General features: G+C 31.9%; 1 protein-coding gene across 1 annotated transcript in view; it reads right to left on the reverse strand.

Moving 5' to 3' along the window:
- The window catches only part of LOC114325526 (uncharacterized), a 528,612-nt gene extending 514,226 nt beyond the window's left edge, over positions 1-14,386 (reverse strand). Inside the window, exon 1 of the mRNA XM_028273598.2 lies at positions 14,252-14,386. Within this exon, the coding sequence (XP_028129399.2) occupies positions 14,252-14,279 (28 nt within the window). The 5' untranslated portion in view covers positions 14,280-14,386. The remainder of the gene's footprint in view (positions 1-14,251) is intronic.
- Between the last annotated feature and the right edge of the window lie 355 nt (positions 14,387-14,741).

Here is a 14,741-nt window from a genome sequence, read left to right on the forward strand (position 1 = left end):
TTAACTCAGAAGAATAGGCAGTGCAGTGTTCTAGAAAAATCGATGTGAAAAATTTTTCGTTTTTTGAGTTTAAAAGAATTTAGAAAAATTCTATTTAGAAAAACGAAAACTCCTACGTTTATTTCTCTTCCAGAGATGAATCGATTTTATCAATTGTGAATTTCTAGTACTGGTCATAGGCCTCCGTCTATTTAAAAGTACGCCCACCAATAAAACGAGTGTGATTCATGTGCCTGAAACTTTTTTATCTTCGAGAGGCCCCACACCAAAGAAACATAAAACATGAAACGTAAAACACGTTTCATGAAAATAAAACACAGCTAAACAAATTGAAGTCCGCACACACAAGAAGCGAGTGTGATTCATGCACCTAAAACATTTTTATCTTGGTGAAATCTGTTCCAGGAAAGAGATCGTGTTGTATTTTTCGGTTTCAGTTTCATTGTTTTGCAAAGTTAATTACGTGCATAATATTAATTCCAACCAAGAATTTAATATTGCATTGGTTTCTGTTGTAAAGTAGAACGAAGAGTTGTACAATTATTATAACCTGGAGAGGTACTCGAATAGGTAATGATAAGAAAATATCAGTTTTCTTTAAACCAGGACCCACAATAAAACAATGTAGATGTTTGAATACTCAGTCTATAAAATTATTTAAATTTGGGAAGATGATTACTTAGTTCGTTTTCAACCAAATACGTACTATGATTATGATGTTGGGCAGTAATAAAAAGTTGCCGCAAGAGTAACAACCTCGTCATCATTACTTTCCATTGTTGGCTATACAAATTTTCATTTTGTTTCTTTGATTAGTATATAATATGAAACGGTTTCGTCCTTCACAATTCATTTTGTTTTATGTTTTACTTCACGTTTCTTTGATCTGCGGCCTCCCTTAGAAAGTAATAAAGGTTTGCCATGACAGCAACGACCTCGTCATAACTTTCCATTGTCGACTATACAAATTTTATTTTTGTTTCTTCGATTAGTATATCACATGAAATCAAATGTTTTTTCACAATTTATTTGTTTCTTATTTCAAGTTTCATGTTTCACGTCTCATCTTTCACGTTTTATGTTATTTTAATCTGCCTTAGGAAGCATTTTCAGATTAGTTGAATTGTGTTAAATTGCCTTAAAATTATTAAATTTATTAATTGCCTTTATTGCAATTATTAATTGCCTTAAAATCAATTTGTTGTTATTAATTTATTTTGTTGCATAGCAATTTTATCCCGCCTTCTTACTTGTTCGAACACAAAATACACACGCATGTAACAGGCGCTGAGTTGCCGCACTCAACTCGTTTTCCTGATATTGTAGGATTGTAGATATTATCCTGATAATGTTTCCTATATTTGATAGCAAAATTTACTAACACTAACAACACCAGATTAAATCGATTTTCAAATACAGCATCTATCTACTTGCAACTTTTTGCATTGTGTTCAGGATAACATCAGGAAAAGGTGTATAATATAAAAATGGGTGGAAATTGCATTTTAGTGCATAACATGCATCCAAAAGTGCATAAACCTGTCAAAATCGGTGTATGAAGGGCAAAATTTTGTTATTTGGGAGGTTTGTGGAGTTAGGAATACGCAAGCAGAACCGACCTCTGAATCACCTAGTGCCCAGAGTTGCTGCTAAGGCACGCCATCTGGAGTTTCGTGGGATATCGGCAATAAATTAAAAAAAAAACAGAATATTCGATGGTTTTTGGGATGGCCGAACACGAATATGACATTACAACCGACCCTCGGAGCACCTGGTGCCCAGGGTGACTGATCTCGAATTTAAGAGAATTTTTGGAGGTCGATTCTGATGGCGTATTCATGTTCAGCAACCACAAAACTCTTCGAGAAATCTACTTGCATCACTTTAGTAGCTGAAAGCCTCGAAATTTAAGAATACGGCGTGTATATCAGTCACCCCGAGCACTAGGTAAAGATCTGTTCTAATGTGACATTCTTGTTCAGAAACCCCAAAAACCACCTGAGTAATCTGTCTGTATCAATTTACTGCCGAAATTAATATATAAATATGTTATATAAAATGCTTAGCAAATAAAAAGGTACCATAAAATATCATTTTATTATAATACTAAAATACAGGGTGTCCCATTTAAGAAAACTCAAAAAATACTCATTCCGAGTTTCAAGTTTCAACCAACCCCGTATACTAAAATTAAACATTTTGGTATACTATTAATAACTGACAATAGTAGACTATATTAAAAATCGTTTAAACATAAATTAATAGAAGTTTGGATATCAAATCACTAACAATATGTATAGGGTGTGAATGTTCCTACAAAATTAAAAAAAAAAACGTAATTATATTTTAAACTACCTCGTATAATATTTCAAAACACTATATTTTATTAAAGAGAACATCGAGTAGAATCCAAAAATGTAAAAATATACAGGGTATTCCATTTAAAAAAACATAAATTTTTGTCGCCCTGTGAAAACGGGTAGCCCTGTATATTAGAAAATACTGTTAAATTATAGTCCTATCTGTGGCACATGTTTTACCTAAATAACTTTTTTCGTATATCTTACGACAAACGAGTAATTGGACTAGCCCACACTAATGCCCCACCCTGTATACAAAATAACCATAAAACCATCCTGCCTCTTTGTATATAGACTTATATTAAGATTCTTGAAACATGTGCAAAATGGCATGACTTAGAAAATCGTTGACTTTTTCACGAATTTTCTTACAAATCTAGGACTCCTGCCGTCTTACAAGAACCGTTTAACCTTCCTGCCGAGTACCGAAAAGGTATTGATTGTATTTGAGTATTATAACTTTTTAAAGGCAGGACTTAGAAAATCACGGAATCAGGGTGAGAATTTTCCGCAGAATTTTCCAAGGGACAAGTATACTTAAACATTAGGAGACGTCATGCCAATATTTTTTTGATCATTTTGAAATAAATATGTTTAGTTTATTAAGTTGGCAGGACTTAGAAAATCATGAAAATTTCATTATTTTCATTACATATTTGTATATATGTATACTCCCTAAGTACTTTTGCGACCGTCCTGCCCAAAAAATTTTCTTCATAAAATCGATAGTATCCTGTCTATCTACGGATATGGCAGGACTTAGAAATTCATCGCAAAACCCTATTTTTATTTTTTGGGAAAATCTAATTCTTACAGGAAAATGTCACAGGAAATTTGTGGATGTTTCCACAGATTGTAATTACATCGTCTACCCTTCCAGTATTGCAAAAGGCAGAACTTAGAAAATCGTGGCTGAACTCCTGTATAATATCTCCCAGTCTATAAGGCAAGGGTGCTGCTTATCGTCAACACTACTCATTTATTATATACATTCAGAAAGCTCTGGAGCAATGAAGGAAAAGCTGTTTTTCTATCTCTACATATTGGATAGCCATTTACCACTCATGTAACGCGTCAAACGTAACAATCGGACCAACAACAGCGAAGATATGATGTAATACCGTTTTGACAATGCCGCCATGTTTAATTTTTTTATGTATTTGTATTCATCATCCCCTTCCCTATCCAACGACCCCTCTTACGTTACAAAGCCGATGAGCCTACATTACAAAAAGCGCCAAAAACGAATAGAATGGATCTTAGATTTTGGTGGAGGCGCCCATGTTACTTCTTATGGGCTCATTCACCAAATCGCAGTTTTTAGTGTATTTTTGTTGTGTGCTTGTTCGAATTCAGACCGTGCGCCCACATGCGTATATGACAAAACAAAGATAAACAAACATGATCAGACGTGCTTTTTATTTGCATTCACGGTTTTATCCAGTGTTCTTCAGTTGCATATATTTAAAGTGTATTATTTTGCGAATATTTTTTATTTATTGTTTTTGATCGTAAAGTAATTGTTTCTTTATAAAGTGGTATTAAAAAGTCCTGCATCACCTTACCAAATACGCGGTCTGTTGTCGTTTTTTTCTTGTTCAGCATACTTCTTAATGACTCTAATTACTGTAGATTGATTACAGTTTACTGCGGATGCTATTTCGCGACTAGATTTTATGGTTTTTATGGTGAACAATAATTTCAAAACGTTTTTCGTTCGATAATTTAGTTTGTTTTTGGTCTGGGATAACATTTTGACCTTTTTATCAAAAATCAAAGAGCGAATAAATGTGTTAGGGTAACTACAGTGTTTATGTAGTCAAAATATGTGGCAAATTTGTCATTAAGATTCAATTTAATAGTACTTTAACCACTTAATAATCACCTCATAATTTTCTCGGATTATGGGAAATCCCTTCAATCAGATTATTTTAATTTTTCTGTAGAATTTTGAGCTAGTAATTAAAAAAACATTAGTAAGTATACCGATAATGCTAATTACAAGCACAAACTTAAAATAAATTAGCGAAAATATACAAAAAACTTGTGTTAAACAAAACTCCCAAAAATTCGAAAATTTAGCTCCGACCTTTGCGGCTTCTAATAGAAGCGACCATTACCTTTCCAACGCATGTCTAATTTTGAAAATCGGTTATACCGTTCAAAAGTTACCGAGCTCAGAATTATGAGTCAATTTTAATTTAAAAAAGGGACAATGTTTGTGGATATGTATTGTTATGATTTGCTTTCTCTTACTTTTATATGAATTAGTATTTAAATATTGAATGGGTTGCATATGTGAGTCCATATTAAATATAGTAATGAAACACAGACTTACTCACAATCATTTAATTATACTTTGACGACCGGTTTCGATCTCTACAATATACAGATCATCTTCAGGTCGGCGTTACAAGTAGTTAAATGCTACAATAAGAGAAAACTTCTGTTAGACCAGTGTCTGATTGAAGAGATGTTAATAGAAAGCCAAATTTAAAAAATTTTTTTATAAAATTTTTTGAAATAAAGGTTTGCAACTGTTGACATTTCAGAATATTGGTATATACAAAGTCAACAAGACTTTGTATATACCAATATTCTGAAATGTCAACAGTTGCAAACCTTTATTTCAAAAAATGTTATAAAAAAATTTTTTAAATTTGGCTTTCTATTAACATCTCTTCAATCAGACACTGGTCTAACACAAGTTTTCTCTTATTGTAGCATTTAACTACTTGTAACGCCGACCTGAAGATGATCTGTATATTGTAGAGATCGAAACCGGTCGTCAAAGTATAATTAAATGATTGTGAGTAAGTCTGTGTTTCATTACTATATTCATTACTATATTTGAATTAGTATTTATTTAATTAATTATTAAATTGACGCAAATCATACATACAAAATTAAGAAAAAATTTCAGGGTGCCTTTTGGTCATAAAAATTTAACTAAATTATCTTAGGTTATACCTATCCTTTCTCGTGGCTTCAGTATCTCTTAGTTGATCCTTATCGAGATAAAATAGGAACAGGAAATAAATAGAAAAACCATGAAGAAGCACATACAAATACCTTTATTATTAAAAGCAATGCTCTGAAAATCTATAAATTAAATCCTGGGGGCATAATTGTCCAAGTGAAACTTTTACCATATAATTAATCTAATTCAAACAAATATTTATCGCTTTGTTCCCGATACCATTAATAAAATAAGCTAAACACACAAATTTAGGTATTTGCAAAACTACTTATACTTCCCATTAAATTTTTGAAATGTTAGAATCTTAATTTATATGCCTTTACGCAAAAATTTAACTTCTGATTATAAAGAACATCTATCACATAAGTTATTGACTGACCTTTTTGATTCACACACAATGATGTCTCCTCTTGACCCAAACAGCTCTTCCTTGTTGATTATGTCAGGCTACCAATCAAAGCCCTCTCCGTTCTCAGCATCAATCCAGCAGCATACCAGCAACTATTTCTCCAAAACACAAGTCAAGGCCTCTTTTGACCAGTACTCGTTCAATAAACTCCAAAAATTTCTCCTCTCTTTCTCCCAATAATAATCTCCTGAGACCCAAGTATCTTTTTTACTAGGTGTCACAAATAATTTTAATACTATAATTCTTGTAACTTACTCTCTTGTACTTACAGAATCAAAGAGGTATTTCTTCTCAATTTGATTTGCCTCTCGTTTCACTTTTCAGCTACTCTCCACTATCAAACAACCACTAGTACTTGCTTCTGAACTATCCGCGAAAACTTTCGACTGCCCTTCTAGGAGGCCGGCCACACAACGATCTTTCTTTTCCAAAACTGTCTCAACATTCAAACTTCTATTTCCCCATTCCAAATTGCCAAGCTAATCAGAAACATTTCTCTTTCCAAATTCCTCTTTTTCATTCGAAAAACCCAGGCATTCTTTCAAACAATACTTTTACTCATCCTAATCACTTTCCGGAAATTATTCAAATATTCTTGTGCTTAAACAAACAGACTTAAAATTCCAAATCTCTCTACCTTTATTTTCCTAAAAACTAATAATTACAGCTACCTGTGGATCTTACCTTTCCCGTAACAAACAATCTTTTTAAATTATAATCCGACATAAATTGTATTTTCACTTCACTTTATTTACAAATGTCTTTAAGTCTTCAGGGAAAAACTCATTAAGGATAGACCCACTGCGTAACAGCTAACTTCTAATAAATAGTTACAAATCAATATACAGGGTGTATGAAATTTATGTGCCCGCATTATATTAAAAAAATAAAATTTTGAATCTATCTTTGATTGATAAACTGATAAACAATAGTATGTATGTATGTATGTATGTGTGTGGAAAAGTTAAACAGATCTGATTTTTTTTGTGTTTGAAGAGGGGGTGAGGGCCGATTCAGAACAACCGGTGTAGTTTGTGAGTTTTGACTATCCATAAGGCAGCTATAGGACTTGGTAGGTACAAAACGGCATATTTTTTGGTGGTTTATATCTTCGGTTCAAGAAGAAACAGGAGAACAGTAAAAACACCAAATCAATAGTGTTGATTTAAACTTTCAAATGGTGTTTAAGCTGTCTAGATCAGACATACATACGGCTCAGTATATCAGAAAAACTGAACAACTAAAGTTTGAAAATTGTGGTTTTTCGACAATTACTCAAAATTTCAACCTACGAATTACGCCAATTACTGAGCGTTTGTAGAAGGACTCTAGACGAATCTAACGGTGTATACCTTATATCCGGAAAAATTCGAATTTTTAAGTTATAGGCTTCATAAATATGGTCAAATCTATTTCTTATGGCAAAAACGGTTTTTCAAGCTCAATAATTCCTGTAATAGCTTCAGTTATCATACTTCACCGTAGATGCATAATATACTACTTGTCAATACGTTTTAAACTCAAGTTTAGTGAACACAATCGGTTAAACCGTTTAGAAGTTATTAAGCTACCAAAGTATAATCCAATTAACTATTATTCCCTAAATGGTTTTTGTAGTTGTAGTAGTTACGACGCTAATATGATCTGGCAACAGGCAATCCGAGTTCATACCGGCCATCCCAATATTTTTTTCAGTCTATTTCGAATAGAAAAAAAATCTAGTGTACATTCGATGGACACTAGATCATTTGGGAGATAATGCGACAAAGGCGACCATTTATAAAGCTTAACGTGTAATCAAGAAACACTGCATTCAACTTTATATATTTAATTTATAAATAACTTTAAAAAACTTCTGATACAAGAATAAAAACCCGCTAAACGCCGTAAAAATAAGTGGCGCATACAATATTCCGGCTACAAAAGATCTGATATGTTTATTACCTGTCGCGAAAATATATTTTCATTTTGATGTAAAATAAAATTATAGTTTTATTTTAAAAGCTGTTTTCATAATATTTGCTAAATTTGAAGTAAACGAGCCACAAAAGAGTTTCAAAATTCAAACATTATCAAAGTTACTCTTTTGTGGCGCGTTTTACTTCAAATTGGGAAAATATTATAAAAAAAATCTTTTAAAATAAAACTAGAATTTTGTTTTGTATCAAAATGAAAATACATTTTCGCGCCACGTAATATTCATATCAGATCTTTTGTAGCTGGAATAATGTATGCGCCACTCATTTTTACGGCGTTTAGCGGTTTTTTATTTATGTATACTTTACAAAACTGTTTAATAAACGTATTGTAAGCTTTATGAATTAATGTCAAAATCGCAGCATTCTATATTTACTGAATTATTTAAAATTTATTTAGCACTGAGAAGGTTTATTTATTTAAGACCTTCGTGACTATCATGACTTCGTGAATAAGAGTGGGTATTCCAATAATACCATCTATAGTAATAATGACGTGGGTACTCCAGTAATAATAAAATATACAGAGTGTTTTACTTAAAAAACCAATCTGACTAATTATATGAGAAAATCGTAAATAGGGCAACATTGCAAGCATCAACTTTGAAATTTCTATACAGTATGGTGCAAATGAAAGGAATAAATTCGTTATCTGGGCGCCATCTGGGCGTGATGACGTCAGCGATGATATTTTTAAATGAGACTAAGGGTCTTGGGCTACCTTATTTGATAGGATATTTAATTATCTAATTAGAAATATAAACATTAACATATTTATTTGTACAGGGTGGCCAAAACCAAATATTTCAAATAAATTAATTGACAAAAAAAGAAGAATGTATGTAATGTCTTTAATTCAAAATACATTTTACTGCTGTCAAAAATCAGAAAAAAAATGTTTATTTCACAAATAAACATTAACAAATAATAAACAAATAACGACAACTGGTAACTGAAAGTCAAAGTTTTAAAGATTTCTACCTAATATAAATATTAAAAATATTGAAAAATATTAAAAATATTCCTAAAAGATTTTTAAATTGAAAACTTATTGGACCATTTCCCTGGTAACACCTCCAAGGCTTCTAAAAATTGTAAGCCAGATGGATGCTGAAGCGAAGAAGACAAGAGGGAATTCAAAAAACTTACAATTCACGACCCCGTCTGTTCAGCTGGTAAATTCCAACGGAAAATGTTCCTAGTTACTCAAAGGAGTAAAACCAATATAAAAGGAAATAAAAATGTATACCATTTTTATTCAGATGCAATGCGAAGGCAAAATTGTCTTATTTTTCACCTAGAACAGAGAGCAAGTGAAAAATAAGACAGGCAAAGACCCATCCAGGGTTATGATGTCAAAAGAAGAAGAAGGAGAAGGTACTGTCCAAACTGGTACCGGTTAAATCCAAATTTAGTAATAACGGAAGAGTAATACTGAAACGCAGACTCTCATCACTTACTATACTGCTCATCAATAAGTGTATTTAAATCTAAGTAGCAGATTGATTGAAAATTGTTAACCACTACATTACCATATAATGTGTCTTTGTGGTCAGGAGTCAGGGTCAGGGTCAGAAGATGATTCTGATTCTGATCCGCGTGGCTTTCTTATCAAGGCTTATAATGAATACTAAACAAAAAAAAATTGCCCATTGAGACATCGACAACGCAAATCTTTATCTACAAAAATAAATGATTCCATAAGTTATCGAAGTTATCGATGGTGCATCGGGCAAAGCCCGAAATAAATTAGCGTTTCGAGCTTTGACTAGTCAATCAAGTTAGGAGAGACTAAGTTGATCAGGCAAAGGCCGAAATTTAATTTTATGAAATCGGGGTTTGGCTAGTAAAACCCCGATCAGCTCTAAAAATGTCGTAATTAAATAGAATGGGTTTTCTACAACGCCATTTTTTAATTTTAATGTTTATTATTTTTATATTGTGGTAATTAAAATAAAAAAATAAGTATTTATTCTCACATGTTGAAGCATTATGGCATTTAGAGTTGCTCAATACGTTAGACATTTTACAGTTACATAATTTTGGAAGGCATTGCTTAATTCTCCAAGTTATTTAACATTCCATATTTAAAAATGTTATTAAATTTTTTACACAGAATAAAAATATTTTGAGGAAATTGATTTCATAGAATTGTATGAGTTTATTATACACTCCCAATATTTCCAATAATTCTTCGTTTTTTTATTGAAACTTTATTTGAGCTGTTAATATTATGAGGTAGGAAATTTTCTATTTGTGTACGTTTCCTACTCTGATCTGTAAAAATTATTTCTTTCTTCTAATTCTTTCTTAAAATTCTTTCAAAATTCTTTTATCTTTCCTACTCTGGCTAAAAGTATATGAATTTTATTTTAGTGCAAACAGATGGAATGGAAGTGTCATCGTCAACTGTGACATAAGATATTGCAATCGGAGAAAAACTAAGAATCACCATAATATTAAGGATCCCCTGGACCGTCGTCACTAGGAGAGGAAGAAGTGGTTGGTTGTATTTGTCAAAAAGAGAGCTCTGACGCACATACATGCATAATTTGTATTCAGGTGGTACATGTTCTATGTTGTGTGCGCGGCCGGAACACTTGGTGCATACTATGAAGGTTTTGAAAGAAAAGTTACATGTATGCGTTGTCCACAGACAAAAAAGATTAAAATAAATAAAGGAAAGGCGATTGAATTAAAGGTCTTCATGCCCTCGCTAATGCTATGAAACAATTAAGTGAAAAAAATTTCCTTTAATTTCCCCAGATTTGATAGAGTCAAATAAGATGTTCGAAATATTTTGGGTATCATACAAGATAAACACGAAATACACGAACAGAAATAAAAACAGTTGGTACGAAATACGGAACAATAAACACACTTTTTTTAAGAAATTAAATAAAATAATGCAAAGACCATTTCCTTAATTTCTAAGATGTTCCAGACGTTAAGTTGTTTCTAAGAGAAATTAGTAAAAAAGATTATATATTTGGAAGACAACGATTTATAAAATGCTACTGCAATAAGAAATGCTCTTCAAAATTATGTAAGTGTAAAAGGTCTAACGCATTGTGCAACTCTAAATGCCATAATGCCTCAACATGAGAGAATAAACAATATTTTTGTTATTTTAATTACGACAATATAAAAATAATAAATATTAAAATTAAAAAATACGTCCCCAACGCAATAATAGAGAGAGACCTGAAAGTTCCCAGCATCAAAGAATAAATCAGCAAATACAGTCGAACCCGCTTATTAGAGTACCGGTTATAGGAATATCCCGGTTTAAGGAATAGAAATTTCAGGTCCCGAAACGTTTCTATTTACTCCTTAATAAATTTATCCGCTTAAAGGACTACGTTTTAATTAATTAATATCGCTTAATCGAATATTATTTAAGTGGACGAACAAGTTTTTATTCATATTTTCCAAAAAAATTAAAATTGTGTATGGGTTATTATATTTTTCAGATAATAAATACTTTATTACACACCAGTTGCACTCTCTTACGAAATACAACAGGCCATAAAATATCTACTTTTACTTGTCTCACAAAACTTGTAAAAATTTCTATTGCGACCTACCTCGTTGCAGTTATAAATTTTATTGGTTAATGGTTTATTGACTTCGACAATACAATGGCAGACAAGAATAGAAATCTTTTCTTTTACTGATAACCGCCCTGTCCATTCATAAACCCGACATAAGTTTGAATATTTTAACAATCTGTTTCTTGCCTGCCAATGTGCCAATTCATCAAAACACAGAATTCGACAAAATAAAGGCCGAATATTTTTAAGAGTTGTTTCGTTTGACGATAATTTATCGGTTTTCGAAGATACTGAAGATTTAGAACAAAACAATGAAACCCCCCAACTCAATATTAAAGCGAAAGATGAGGCAAAAGATGAAGATTTTTTCGATTTTGTGGATATTCCATTCAATTTGGCAAGTCCTAACCGTTTGTAACATTATAAGAAGATTTCTGCAGGGTCAATTCAATGTAATTTTTTCTAATTTGTATAACTTAAATATTAAAAAAAAAATGAGAATAATTTTGGCGTATGCATTTTAAATAAGATAATTATATACATGTTTACATATTGCACATATTTCATGCTTATTAATGGATTTATGCACAGAAAATGTAATTTGGTTTTTTAATAAAATAAGTTACACTGCTGTATCATTGACATAAAAGGACCTAAAACCACATAATTTAATGTAAATGTTGGTACATACATAGTATGTACTATTATTATGTAGGTCTATTCAGTAGTTACACTTATTTCTACTAGCCATCAATGATCGGGTATTAGAATATCCCGGTTATAGGAACATTTTTGCTTGGCACGAAGGCTATTCCAATATGCGGATTCGACTGTACAGTGAAAAGTATGAAGAAAGACTTAGTGCGCATCCAAATGATTTCGCGAGTGAATTATTAAACACGGAGGGTGAAGTTCGCAGACTTAAGCATTATAAACCAACTGACTTACCAAATAGATTTTAGAAAAATTAGAACTATTTTAAGTTTTACTTTATTTTACTGGTAGTACTATCTATACATTTCGCACCCTCAGTGCAAGACTGCAGCAAGTCAAAATAAGTAAGTTTCGAGATAAAGACGATTTTGTTTGTTTTCGTGCTAATATCGGTGAAATAAGACACAAGTTTTAAGAAAAATTAACACTTGATTATTATTTTGTATACTTTTCAGCCTATATTACATTAACCAAAAATAGAAAATTAAATAAAATAATATTAATGCAAAAAAAATTAGGAATTTCAAGCTTCTGCACGGAAAAAATTGTTAATCACTACATATTTAGTATTAGAATTTCAAAGTTACAACAGTTTTGCACGGAGAAAATTGTAAAAAGTGTAGACACATTTACTTTTACAGTAAAACCTGTGTTACGGTCCACCTGCCAACATCGGCCACCTGTACTAACGGCCAGTTTAAAAATTCCCCAAACCAATTATGTATATCTAGACTACAAAAACTGGCAATACCGGCCACCTTTCTATATCGGCCAATAGTTCTTTCATTTGTAGTGGCCGTTGCTGACAGGTTTTACCGTAGTTGTTGTCCTCTTCTCATACATCATCTTGTGCCAAAATATTTTTATAAAAAATATGGTGGGCTTCTGGTATCATGCTCGAATGGCATAAGTATACCAAATCTTTCTTTTTGGCCATTTGAATTTTTGGCTGTTCTTTGGCAAGTTTTCTGAGAATAGATATTTTTGACCTCTCAGTATTGTCAATACACAAGTTTTAATATAACTGTTTTTCCTTTCATGAGAAAAAATACTTTTTGGTCGTAAATAATTAGTCTTAATTTATGTGGTTTTAATCCAATCTAACAAATAAATGGTCAAACGACATCGCACACATCTTACGGAAAATAAATATAATATCACACAAAGGACATAAAGTTTACATGAATAGATTGGTCTCGAAAATCTTTGTTTATTGTCTCAGCCGTTAATGGATTACGTAGACGCGCTGTATATTAAAATTAAACGCCACAGATATAGATATTAAAATAACAAATATCTTACTTTTTTCATTGCTTGTTATCGAATCCGTTGCAATGTTCCATGCAAAACTGTTGTAACTCTGTTACATTAGAGTTACAACAGTTTTGCACGGAACTTCTCTCCAAAAACGCAAAATAGTTCAAAAACGCAAAAACTGTTGTTGTTGTAATATTTAGCCCATTAAGCATTTGAAAGTTACTAAAGTTTTACAGGGGATAGATATGCATGTTTACAATCGAATTCCATGATTACTTCATTTTCATAAAATTTTGAGTTACTGCAGTTTTGCACTGAGGGTGCGATTTGTTGATAATTTAGAAAGGAAAGTTTTCATTGAAATTCTTACCTACATGTCATAGCCTAAGAAAGTCATAACTTTAACTGATTGTTCCTAACGAAACAGATTGTTAAATAAATTGGAGTAATAAAAAAAATTAAAAAAGGGTGTTTTGTTAAACCTAATCTAACAAATTGCGACATTTTAATAACTGATCGGGGTTTGACTAGTCAAACCCCGATTTCATAAGATTGAATTTCGACCTTTGCCTGACCAACTTAGTCTCTCCTAGGATTGACTAGTCAAAGGCCGAAACTGTAATTTATTTCTGGTTTTGACTAAGACCGTCAGTCAGACCTGAGGATTGCCTAGTCAAACCTAGGAGTGCCTGAAATTCGGGCTTTGACTATAACACATACACTATAAATAATTTCATTGAAATCGCAATAATGCAGAACTAAACACAGAGAGAAAGAATGTCTTTTCTTCACTTCATTCCGAAAAGTAAAACACGTTTTAGTTACTAGACTTTGTGTTCATAGCTTGTATAAGACGATCTTCTTACGATACTTCTTAATGTGTATTTTACAGGTTTTTTTATTTATACTTAAATGAAATATTTTATACCCTTCATTTGGACTGTAATATAATCTTGCCCATTACTTCAAGAGACATTCTTGATATAAAATATTTTACTTACCGATCACATACATATATCCAGATTGCATCAAAGTATAAAAGTTGGGAGCGTCCGAGGATACTTCACATTTATATCGACCGGTCACTTCTGGCTGTACATTCTTCAAGACCAGATTGTTTGGGGTGCTCTTTATTTCCTGAAAGAAAACAGATTTCAAATTTATATATACGAGCAGCAAGAAAATCAAAAACTTTTTTATAGAACATTAAAATCTCTGAGAACAGACAAACCTAGTAAGGATATGAGAATTAAAAACAAAGAAGGAAAAATAATCACAGAAGAAAAAGAAATTATTGAAAGATGGCGACAACACTTCCAAGAATTATTAACTACCACAAAAGAGGATAGGAATAAAGAAAACAGTAACGCGACAAGTAGTGAAGAACAGAGAACAAGCATCGAGATAACAATCGAAGATACAATAGAAGCAATAGGCAAACTTAAAAACGGAAAGGCACCTGGACACGACCATATACCACCGGAAATGCTG

The sequence above is a fragment of the Diabrotica virgifera genome, chromosome 8 (genome assembly GCF_917563875.1).
Source record: "Diabrotica virgifera virgifera chromosome 8, PGI_DIABVI_V3a".
Taxonomy (NCBI): domain Eukaryota; kingdom Metazoa; phylum Arthropoda; class Insecta; order Coleoptera; family Chrysomelidae; genus Diabrotica; species Diabrotica virgifera.